The sequence below is a fragment of the Ochotona curzoniae genome, unplaced genomic scaffold (assembly GCF_017591425.1).
Source record: "Ochotona curzoniae isolate NIBS_2020 unplaced genomic scaffold, NIBS_Ocur_1.0 scaffold_3208, whole genome shotgun sequence".
Classification (NCBI taxonomy): Eukaryota; Metazoa; Chordata; class Mammalia; order Lagomorpha; family Ochotonidae; genus Ochotona; species Ochotona curzoniae.
Window position 1 is genome coordinate 5162089 of NW_024467106.1, and position 12088 is coordinate 5174176.

Here is a 12088-nt window from a genome sequence, read left to right on the forward strand (position 1 = left end):
TGGGTAGAGAAGGGCAAGTACCTGTGGTGGCATTGACCAGCTGCAGGACCAAGGGACGTCGCGTAACGATGCCAGATCCTCGGGGCAGGAAGTCCCTGCAAGGAGTTGGGGAGAGCCAAGGTCTGAGACGGCTCCCTGTTATGAGCACTTGTCCAGCTGCTGGGAGACACCCAAGCTCCCCCAGGCTGCTGTCCTAGCCATGAAGTGTTGGGTCACCAGGGAGAGACAGCAGCCCAGAAAGGGACCCTCCTCCGAGTCCCCGGAGTCACCGTATTTATACATCCTCACTGCCTAGAGACTAGACCAGCGACTCCCATGTGTCACATACATGTCCTGTGCTCGTTGAAGCCAACAGGAAGTCCCTTCCTCAACCCATAAAATGGAGAAACGGAGGCAGGGGTGCTCCCACGTGGCTAAGCGTTCAGTGACCACTGACAGGATCCTGGGGAACACAGCAGCGCCTCTTCCCCTCCCTTCCACTGGGGGAAAGGGCAGAACTGCCTCACTTCCTCTTCCCCTGGCCCCAGCTGGCTGTGTTTCCCATGGGCATCCTGCAGACCAACCCCTCAGTGCGCAGTGTCCCTTTGACACAGGTCTCCATGCCAGAGCCCCATCAGGCATCCCCATTCTAAGCTCAGGACATTGAGGCTAGAAGCTGGTCACTTCACACCCCCAGTATCTAGCAGAGTGGAGCCCAGCCTTGCATCCACTCAGCCCTGCAGGGGAGGCTCCTGCCCTGTCCCAACCCCTGCCACGGCCGAAGGCTCCCCTTGATCCAACCTCATCCTTTTGGCTGATGGTGCTTCTCAACTTGCCCTCCCCCTCCCCACACTCCACACTCTTTGGCCCACCTCTCCCTGAGCTGGCTCCAGCCTGAGGGTGGAGGCCACTCCAGGAACCAGGCTGTGGAGTCGGCAGTAGTGGCATCCCCAGGCCAGCGGGGAAGGAACCAGCTGTATTCAGTCACCCCATTCTGGGGGATGCAGGGGGAGGCACACACAGGCTCACACCTGTGGATGCACCCCACTCCAGACTTCTCTTTCAATTCCATTTTCCAGGACCTTTTTCGGGTAGCCCCAGGCAGAATCCAGGTCTCCTGCCCTCGGAGCAAGGGGTTCCCTGCACCCCCATGGTTGGGGATGGGAGGCTCCAGGGACAACAGACAGGCCTGGGGCTGCCAAGGTCAAAGGTTGTACTCTGACCATCCTTGGGGAAAGTGGAGGCTGCTGGAAGGGGGGAGGGGAGCTTGCGAGATGGAAAAGAGGGCAGGGATGGGAAGGCCTGCAGTGATTCGCCAGTTGCGGTGATTCCTAGTGGCCAAGAAAGTGCTTCTCATTCCTGCCACACTGTGAGTTCCAGGAGGGGAGAGGCAAAAACGTCCTGTCCCCCTGCCAGCCCGGAGCTGAGCCCCCAGGACGTACGCCATATATCCTCTTGAATCCCCAAGTCCTTCAAACAGTGCAGACGAAGCAGCCAAGGCCCAGAGAGGCCCAGTGACCCACCCACAGGCACACAGCACAGCTGGGATTCAGACCCAAATGTCTGCTGGATCCCCGGCACCTCGTAAGTTCCCTGCCTGGCTCTGCTACCCTGGAAACCCATGGAGCCAGATCTGGCTTTTTTTTTTTTTTTTTTTTTATGTAACACAATTCAGTGGTGCCTGTGCCAGGCCCTGTGCTGGGCCCTGGGGACGGGAGAGGATGAGTCAGAGACTCCCCACCCCGAGCCGCCTGCAGTGTTGGTGGGAGGCAGCCGAGTAAACAGATAATGCAATGTGGCGTTGCCTGCGCTGAACAGAGGTGGACAGGCACACAGAGAGGGCGGGACTCGCTGGTGGAGGGGGACCTCCTGCCTGTGTCTCTCCCATCCTTTACTCCATGATCCCTTTCGCAGTGGGGTGTGGGGGGGATCCCCAGTTTCGGAGACCTTCCCATGTCCGTGGAGATAGGATGTCTATTCTCCCAGTGGCAAGGGTGGGGGTGGGGGCCTGGGGTCCAACCTTGTCCCTCTGGATCCTCATTAGACAACACCATGGCAACTGCAGTTGCCATGGAAACCTCAACAGGGGCTGGGAAAGATGGGACTCCTCACAGAGTCCCCCTCCAGGGGCATGGGCCTTACCCTCTGCCTACCCAGGGTCGGTGGTGGGGGGGATGGGGTGGTTATCCAAGAGACACCTCCCACTGAGCAAGCAGATGGGCCTACCCCACCCTGGAGGGCTTGCAGGTACCACACAGCGCCCAGCTGGAGAGGGTGGTGGGCAGTAAGGAGCCTGGCCAGTCTGTCCCAAGTTGCTGCCTGCCTGGGGCTGCTTAAGGGACAAGCAGCTTATGAGCGGCAGAGATTAAGGGGACAGTCAAGCTCCTCCTCAGACTGAGATCTGGGGCCGGTGTGGGGCTGGGGGTGCAGGAGGTGACTGCCCTCAGCCAGTGTTCCCCTTAGCAGCTGGTTAAGGCATACATCCTCCATGTGAGCCGGGGTGTGTCCCTATTGGACAGGAGGAGTTGGATCCTGGAGATATCACCCCCACACACACCCATCCCTGTCCACCATCCCTGTCCAGAGCAACTGACCAAGGCCCAAGAGAGGACAGGGAGCAGCGAGGACATCCAGCAACCGGAGAGGTGGCTGAGGTGTAGGACCGGGACCCAGGGGCCGTCTTCCCCACCGGGAGAGGACCAGCTGGGTGCCACGTCCGGATAGCACATTCCTAGCTTCAGGCTGAGTTCCCGTGGCCAGCCCTGGCCTGGCACACCGGAGGCACCCTGATAGCGCATGGCTCAGCAGCAAGCAGTTATTTTTGCTCATCTGGACACACTGGCCCAATTCCACATGCTGTGAAAGGGTCCCCAGGGTGGCCCCTTCAATGGGGTGAGGGGTGCAGGGCTGATACAGACTCCCACTCAGATTTGGCAAACACACAGCAGGCACCTAGGGAAAGCATATCGAGCCCACTGCCTTGGGGATGTGTGCCGTGCCCAGTGTGGGAGGGTGGAGATGGCCTGCTGGCCTTGCCCCCACTCCCTCGGAGCAGATGGTGGCTTCCCAGGGAGGCCCAGCCCTACCATCTGCAGAGTCTCCTTCAAACCTGAAGCACAGGAAGGTGACATAAACACCTCTCAGTGCCACCCCCAGCCTGGTGCTGCCATCATGAAGGGGCCTGGAGAAGCCAAACCAAAGGGCACCAGTGACCGCCCCCACATACACACCCCCTCCTTCAGGACCTGAGATGGGCTGCCAGGGCTCAGGGCTCCTGGGTTCCTGCTGAATGCCTGCAATGTCAGGAAGTCACATGTTCCCTGCAGTGTGTACCCAGAGGTGGCCATGTTTACATGTCTCCTGACTCTTGAACCCTGTTGTCAGGCCCAGCCCTGATGGTTAGGAACGGTGTGGCCATGGACAGAGAACCCTGCCTCTCAGGGCCTCAGTCTCCATGTCAGTGGAATGGGTATGGCTGAGGCTTGCCTGAGTTAGTGTGTGAGCAAATGGTGGATACTACAATTGTGGATGATGCCAGTATGGTGAGCAGGCTAGGGCAGACATAGTCAGACAACGTGGCAGGGAGCGGGATCTGGGAGGGCTGTCCCATGGGCATGGGGCCGGAGGAATGTGGGTGTGGTCCAGGGTTTCCCGCCTGGCCTTGCTCCTGGAAGGACGGGCTATGAGTTGCCCTCTGAAGCAGGGGGCCGGGTGGGGTGGGGGGGGTTGGTGGCAATGAGTGGGTGGGCCAAGATATACAGTGGGAGGAGGCAAGCTGCTGGCAGGCCACAAGTCCCCTTCTGTTCCTTCTGTCCCAGGAGGCCCTGGGCAGAGCTCAAGTAATTGAAGCATTTCAGGGCAGCTCTGGCCTTGGCCTTCCTTGACGTCCTGATGGTCCTGAGAGAAATGTGTGTCACCACACCCTAGCACGGTGTCCAGGAGCAGCGATGAGAAGATGGCTCTGTGGCCCCGAGCCGCACAGCGCAGGTGTGCAAGCAGAGCCTGAGGAGGCAGTGGAGGCCCAGGGGCATGCGGGCGGCAGGGCGCGGCGGGGAGCCAGGGATCCGCTAGCCTCCTATTTCCGGCCTCCCATCTCCCTCCTTCCTTAAAAGCGCTGATGACTTTACATTTTCAAAACGGAAACAGATTTCTCTTCTGACTCCATAAAAAAAAAAAAATCAGAAAACAATTCAAGAAGTACAGAAAATGCTTAAACATGAAATACCAGGGGCCATCACTGTGGAGTAGCAAATTTAGCTAAGAATGCCAACATCCCACATGGGCACCAGTTTGATTTCCAGTTGTCCCCACTTCCAATCTAGCTCCCTGCTAATGTCCCTGGAAAAGCAGCTGAAGATGGTTCAAGTGCTTAGGGCCCTGCACCCGTATGGGAGATTTAGACAAAAGCTCCTGACTTCGGATCAGGTCTAGCCATTGGGGTCATTTGGAGAGTGAACCAGCAAATGGAAGATGTCTCCCTCTCTCTCTCTCTGTAACTTTGCCTTTCAAATAAATGAAAAAACATTTAAGAAAAGAACAAGGAAAGAAACCCCAACCATCATTCCATCACATGGAGACAGCCGCTGTCAGCACTTTATATTCTTGCTGATGGTAATTGCGTGTGTTGTGGTCATTGGGTAGGGTTGCTGCCTGAGCCTCAAAAATCACTCCATCATGAGATTTCTTTCCAGTGTGACGGAAACGTTTCTAAAATTAGGTGTGGCAGTGGCTACACAAGTCCTCATACACTCAGACTCACAACCATGAGTGCTTGAAATGGGTGGATTGAAGTGGAATGGTGGATGGGTGGAACGGTGCTTGAAGGCCCGCTAGCGGAACCTTGGGCACACACTGAAGAAGCCACCTTCTCCCCGCCTGATCCCGCCTGGTGTGGGGAGACTGGTGAGATCAGCTTCCCCTTCTTGCAGAGGCAGAAACTTGGGTTCAGAAGGACAAGGGGAGGAGGGAGAAGGAGGTAGGGGATGAGTGGCATTGTAGCACAACTGGTTAAGCCATAGCTTCCGACTTGGCTTCCCAAAGCAGAGTGCCTGCCGCTCTGCCTCTGGTCCAGCTCCCTAGGAAAGCAGCAGAAGACACCTCACACACGTAGGGCTCTACAACCCATGTAGGAGACCTATGTGGAGTTCTGGCTGCTGGCTGTGGCCTGGCCCAGTTCCAGCTGTCGCAGCCACTTGGAGAGAAAGTTAACGGATAGAAACTCGCTCTGTCTCTCCCTCTCTGTAACTCTGCTTTTCAAAGAAAAAAAAAAAGCCAGGACCAGGTGCTTGGCGGAGGGCACTTGGCAGCCCCGGTGCCCACACACGTGGGAGGCCATTTTGTAATCACTCAAGCTGCAGTGGCCTCTGCATCTGTATTCCTGATTCCCAGCAACTCTATCACAAAACAACGCCCCTGCCCTGGACCTCAGTGTTCCTGTCTGTGAAATAGGACACCAGGCCCTTTTGGGGTTACTTGCAGTGGAAGCACCCTGAGATCCTGGCTATGGAAGGAGCTAACAGAGGGTGCCCGTGGGTGGCACCTGCTCCTGGACACTGGCCCCGCACTCAGTGCTTTGTGTGTGTGCTAGATTGCTACCAACCACAAAGATGCTCAGTGGATGGAGAGGGAACCTCTACCGGGCCTGGGGAGCAGGCCCATTACGGAAACCAGCCTCAGTTTTGGGGGCAGGGAACCCAAGGAGGCTTTGAGGCATTAGGTTGGGAGCTACAGAAGATTCCAGAAGGGCAGGGAATAGTCTGGTGGGGGAGGGGCAAGAGAGAAGGCTGCCGGGACAGGTAGGCAGACAGGAGGCAGAGTCCATGGGCATGGGGACCCAATTAGGCATGGGCCTCAGGACCGAATTAAGGAGCGGGCAAGGCGGGATAGAGGCTGATTTGGGGCCGGGGCCCTGGGGAGAGGCCGTTTAGGAGACTAAAGGGAACATTTTCCAAGCTCACTTCACTCCAGGTGGCTGGAGCTGACTTCAGCCCAGGGAGGGGAGAGAGTGCTGGAGAGAAACCCTCCCCTGGAGGAGGTGGGTAGGGACGGAGAAACCTAGGTGGGAGTGAGCTGGGGCAAAGTCTGGCTCAGGTCCTTCTCTGTCTCTGGTCCAGGCGCTGTGTGACTTCAGGCAGGTTCCCCACCCTCTCTGGGCTGTCCTTCCATCTGGAGTCCTGGGATGTAAGCGTGTCTCACTGGCCTGATGGGTGAGAGCTGAAGTGCTAACTCTGGGCTCACCCTCCCCTTGGGGCTCAGGAGATGTGCCCTGCGGGTCTGACCAGCCATCACAGGCTTCCTTCAGGTGTCCCTTCAGCAGCCCCACGTTCATCTGCGGGATGCCCTCCTGCGAGCTGCTGCTGCTGGGGACAGCCCTGGAGCCCTGGGGGGGAGCTGGGCTGGAATGTGAAGACACTGTCCCACCTGTCCCTGCTCCTTCACAGCCCCAACCTGCGGCACAGCCCTGCTCCACACAGTTTGCAGTTCTGGTCCCGGGCTCAGCCCTCCCCACGAAGGCTGCTGGGAAGGTATGTTTGTCCAGGTGGGATGGGGTGCAGAGAGGACTTGGCAGTCCAGAACCTGGAGTTCTAATGGGCATGTTGAGACTTCAGGCACGTGATCCCGTTAATGCCCCTTGCCTGATAACACTGCGACTGTGACCGGCCTGCCCCATCTGCCCTCCCCCCCTTCTGGAGTTCCAGCGTCCGACCCCAGCTGAGGCCCCCAGGAAAGTCAGCTTTCCTGGTGCCAGGATCAGATGCCGTCGCCCGCCGGGTCACCTTTCATTCCCAGCTCCTCCAGGCCGCAGGGAGGGGCGGGCCGTGCCCTCTGGGCCCTTGATGGGCACCTTCACCCCAGCTGTGTGCTCTGCATGTGGTCCCCAGGTGGTCTGTGCTTGGCAAGTGGCAGGGTCTGCTGAGAGCTGGAGTGGGGAGCAGAGGGTAGCTCTGGCAGATAGGGGTGGCTGTGGAGCAGCCGCTAACAACCCCTCCCCACCACCTCCCCACCCTGGTCTCCCCCTCACCCCATCTCTTGGCCTCTGGGTCTCCCTGAGCCCATTTACCTTGCTCCTGCTCTGGGCTCTCAGCACACTGGGCTCCTTCCCACCTACAGCCCCTTGCTCAGGCCAAACTCTGCAACTGGAGAGACCCCCTCCTTTCCTGGTTCTTGGAGCCTGGAGACCAGCACAGCCCACGCTCGGGTGAAAATGTGTGGCAAGGGGTCAGGGATTGGTGGAAAATGGGGGTAAAGACAGGTGCCATGAAATCTAAGCCCTGCCTTCCCCTCCCCCATCGGGCCTCCACCCCACCTGCAGCCTGAATCATTTCACCTAGGGGCCTGCCCACCTATGCCGGGCCAGGGACAGAAGTGGACCCCTCCTTTCCCAGGCCCAGGAGCTGTTGATCTCACCCCGACTCCACAGACGGGGAAACATTGGCTGGCCAGGGCTTAGGGATCATCCGCAAGGTTGTGCAGCTGCTCAGTGGCAGGGGTGAATGTCAAACCCACAAGTCCGGTTCCATCGCCCAAACCCTCTGCCTTCCTCTACCTCCCACTGGCCCTGATCTTCCCAGAGTCACAGGCCGGGTGGGTAAGGCAGGGTTGGAGGGTGGGTGGGTAGGAGCTGGGAAGCCCCTCTTAGGATGACCAAAGGGGGGCTGGGACACAGCAAGAGGCCCTGTGGCCCAGGGTCTCAGCCTCCTGGGAGGCTGAAGTGTCCTGAGGTCCACAAGCCCTCTGCTGTCTACACAACCTCATCCCATCTCCTCTCGTGGGTTTAACTCCTATGTCTACACCTGACATCTCAAGACCGAAATTAATACTTCCAGCCCATCTATACCCCCTGAGCTCTGGACTCGTATCCCTGAATTCCACCTGATGTCTCTACTTGGGCCGCTCAGCCTCAAGTTCAAAACCAGAGCCTGGTCTTCCCAGATCCCCCAACTCCTTCTGCTCTCGGCAGCAGCTCCCTCCTGTCTCCTGCTTCCCAATCACACACCTCCCTCGGTCAGCTCAAGCCACTGCACCTGGAGCAAGGAAAACAGACCCACATACAAGCCATCATGGCCAGGGCCTTGTCAGTCCCCCTCCCTCTCTAACGCTGCCACCCCATGTTTCAAATGCACCCCGTCGCCATCCTGTGCCAGGACTGTAGCATGTGCTGTCCTCAAGGCCTGGGGAGTCATGCCCTTCTCAGATGTCCTCGGCTCCTCCAGGGGAACGCAGCCCTGCTCCCCGTACAGACCCCATCCTCTGCTTATCTTTTTGCATGCCCTCCAATACCCCAGTCTCTTTCACATCTGAGAATCTCCAGGGTTGAAACTAAAGGAACTGACCGCAGTCTCCTCTTCTGTCAAAGGGGGATTACGGGGAGTGACGAGACAGTCCCAAGACTGACAAGTCCTTGCAGGGCCACCTCTGCTGCAGAGCTGACTGCAGGGTCCCCTTGGGTCCCCAGGAGCCCTGGCTGGCCCCGCACAACCTGTTTCCTCCTGATGCATTTTCCACTTCCTCTCCGTGGGGGGTTAGCTCCCCCCTGAGACCCAGGAGGCCAAGCAGCTGTTAGCACACCCATGGGTCTGGGGACTCAGCCTCATTATGGAGAGGCTGGGAGCAGGCAGGGCTGACTGGCAGAGGTGGTAGTGGGGGGCATGGAGCCTCGGTTCCCTCCCATGGACCTCTGCTCTGCCCGACGCACTAGCTCCCTTGTTCTGCTCTGCACTGCCTACATCTGGGCACTCCCCACCTGCTCCTCCTGCAGGGGCCACCACAAATGGCCAAGGACACTGGAGTGGCGTGGGCAGCCAGGGTCACCCTCAAAGTCGTGAACTCCAGGAGCGCAGACGCAGGGCCCAACTGTCCGTCAGTGTTGCCCTCCTCCGTGCTAACTGCGACTCTTGTTTGTCTCTTCCTTGCAGCTCACAGCCACCCTCACCAGAAGGGGAGCAGCAGCCGGCAGCGTCCCTACCCCTGCAACCTGCATGTCCCCAGACTCGGCATGGGGCTGACCCTGGGCTGTGCAGGGTCAAGATGAAAACCCCGGGGTTTGAAATCTGACAGCTGCCACCCCTCCCCCAACCGGGTGACCTTGGACCAGGGCCCTACTGTCCTCACTTGGGGTCAGGCATCGTGGTCCTTGTCCCACAGGGGACTAACAGTGGGTCTGTGAAGGACTCAGCCGTGGAGGAGCACATGAAGGGGCTCACAAAAAAAGAGCTGGGGGTCCCCAGATGTTCCCCTGGGAACCGTCTCCCTAGCCAAGAGCACGCCACCCCCAGGGTGACAGGGAGCTATGGGGCTTGTATACAGGAAACTGGGGTGCATCCCTCCACCCACAGCCCCCAGGGCCCCCCTGTGCCCTATCTCTGACCACTAAACCATGGGGAAGGGGCCCATGTGGGTCTCTGCAGCTCCACAGGTCACATGATGGGGGGTTGTTGTTCTTGCAGGAGCCCTGCTCAGGAGACAGCCAGCCGCCCCCTCTGCTGACCAGATGGGCGCCAGGCGCCCCCGCAGCAAATGCCAGCAGCCCGCAGGCCCGTGCCTGCCGTGGGGGGCTCTCTTTCTGCAACTCTCCCCCTTCCCAGGGCTGGCCCTGTGCCTCCCAGGACATTGCAGAGGCCGTCTTCGTGTTAGAGAGAGGGATGGCTCAGAGAAGGCAAGTGAGTCGCCTGGGGTTTCACAGCAGATGCTGGCCCAGCCCCAGGTGTGGCTGCCCCTCCATGGGGAGAGTCCTCTGTTCCACCTCCCTCTCCTACAGGCCATTGCTTGCCTAGCCTGGAGGGTCACTGCAGGCAACCAGGGCCTCCAGAAGCTGGGAGGGGCAGGTGAGGGGGGTGATCAGTGCCTCCCTCAGCCTCCTACCTCACACTGCCCCGTCCCCACCCCCCATTTCAACACCAGCAAAGCCACCTCTGCAGGGTGGACCTTGGGGGCTCACAACCCTGCCTGGCCCCCTCAATCCAGTCCCCTTCATCTTGGCGGTGTCTCCACTCAGGGCCACCTGGCGCTCCTGACGACGCTGGCGGCACCTCCCCTCCTGGGATCAGAGGCAGGAGGGGGATTAGGGCTGCAAATGGCTCTTCCCACAGCCCTGCCTCCCTGTCTTAGTCATTTCTGCCCAGCACCGCCTTCGCCCTCCATCACGACCCGTCTCCCCGCCCGCCGGGCCAAGGGGACAGCGTCCCCAGTCCACCCACCCAAGGGACTGCGGATGCTGGGGAGAGGGTCCTGATCGGCCCCCCACTCGCGTCGCCGTCCCGCAGCGCGCCAGCCCCCCTCCCCAGGCGCGTTGCGCACGGATGGCGCCGGAGCCGCAGAGGTGTGTGTGTGTGTGTGTGTGTGCGTGTGTGCGTGTGTGAGCGCGCGCGTGTGTGTGCGACGGCGGAGGCCGTGCGGGTCAGCGCTGCCCGTGGCTCCCCGCTCCTCCAGGTGTCGGGGCCCCCACGGCCCAGGGATTGCCCCGGGAATAAGGGACTGTCCCTCTCTCTGAGCCTCGGATGAGAAGCGGGCGCTGCCGCGGCTGAAGGCAGGCGCTGAGTGATGCGGCTCCCTCGGTACCCAGACTAGGGGTAGGGGTCTCGAGCGGAGGAGGGGGCGTGATTCCGTGACCTGCGGGCGGACCGCGGCTGTGGACCAGCCCCGAGGTGCTGCCCTCCCCGGGAGGGGTGAGTGGCAGTGGGCTGCAATGGGTGACAGGATCTCCTCCTGCGGGCTGGGGTGGGGGTGCGCACCGACCCCGCGCGGGGGTCGTGCCGCTCCTACCTGCCCACGAAATTCTCCAGCACCGAGCTCTTGCCGGCGCTCTGGCCGCCCACCACGGCGATCTGCGGCAGGTCGAGGTCCGCGTTCTGGCCGATGGCGGAGAAGGCGTCCTGCAGCCGGTTGACCAGCGGGATGAGGTCCTCCATACCGCGGTTGCCCATGGCTGCGGCGGCGGGGCCCCGGCGGGCTGCGATCGGGCTCCGGCTCCGGCTCCGCCGCTGCAGCCGCGCGCCCCGACTGCCTGCGCCGCCGCCCCCCGCCCCTCGGGGATCACAGCCGCGCGCCGCGCCGCTCCGGCGCTAGAGGGCGTGCGCGACGCCGCGGGCGGGCCCCTCTGCGCAGGCGCGGCCCGGCGCACTGTGGGAGTGGTAGTTTTCTCCCTCTGCGGCTTTAGGGGCGCAGTAGCTGTGGCTGGGAGGATGGGGGTGGGGGAAGCGGGGTGCGGATGCTGAGCGGAAACTTCTTCTGGGACGTAGAGAAGGTCTCCTTGATAGCCATGGCAGTCGCACTCCATCTTATGAATAGGGAAACCGAGTCACAGGAGACCCTTTCCTCCTGACCTCCTTGACCTCGCTGGAGCCAAATGCTAATTAGTCTTCAGGACGCCCCTTCTAGCCTGTAAGCCTCAGTTCCCCTGTTTCTGAACGGATGTGGACTGGACACCCACTAGGACCGGCACCTTGGTGAAGTAAGCTCATCTGTGCCTGGGGCACCCATATCCCATACGGGTGCTGGTCTGTATCCCCGTTGCTCCACTCCCATTCCAGCTCCCTGCTTGTGGCCTGGGAAAGCACTAGAGGATGACTCAAGTTCTTGGGATCCTGCACCTGTGTGGGAGACCCAGAAGAAGCTCCTGCCTCCTGGTTTCCGATCAGCTCAGCTCCGGCTGTTGTGCCCATGTGGGAAGTGAACCAGCAGGTGGATGATCTCTCTCTTTCTCTTCTTCTCTCTGTAAAACTCTTTCCAATAAAAATCAATAAATCTTATAAATCAAACAAAAAAAGGTCCCTCCCTGGGCAGTGGAGATATACAAATTTTAGATAAAGATGGAGGAGACAGACAGGAAATGGACAGACAGGCAGCAACAGCAGAAAGAGCAGAGGGAGTGAGTGGGGTGTGAAGGGGGGACCGTGTGGGAGTGAAACTCCACTGTAGCCTGGGATGCCAACAGGGTGGCAGTGGGAATGGCTGGCCAGGGAGGAGTGCACCCTCGGGGAGTGCCCTTCTCGGGGAAGTTGGTGGTTTCTGCCCTGCAGTGTGGCATTCTTTGCCCGGGATGCTGATGGAGCAACAGGATTTGAACCTAGGACTTTGTCCAGCTCCACCTGCTTGGCCTTGTCACACAGAT

The 12088-nt window shown here is 60.0% G+C and overlaps 1 protein-coding gene across 11 annotated transcripts in view; it reads right to left on the reverse strand.

Moving 5' to 3' along the window:
• Positions 1-10979, reverse strand: part of DNM1 (dynamin 1) — a 39137-nt gene extending 28158 nt beyond the window's left edge. For 8 of the 11 annotated variants that reach the window (XM_040963124.1, XM_040963131.1, XM_040963125.1 and 5 more), the window contains exons 1-2: positions 10741-10936; positions 22-95 (exon numbers count right to left, since the gene is read on the reverse strand). In XM_040963124.1, coding sequence (XP_040819058.1) covers positions 22-95; positions 10741-10901 — 235 coding nt within the window. In that variant the 5' untranslated portion in view covers positions 10902-10936. Of the gene's footprint in view, positions 1-21; positions 96-10740 lie in introns of all 11 variants that reach the window. The other 3 variants (XM_040963121.1, XM_040963120.1, XM_040963127.1) reach the window with 1 other exon arrangement.
• Between the last annotated feature and the right edge of the window lie 1109 nt (positions 10980-12088).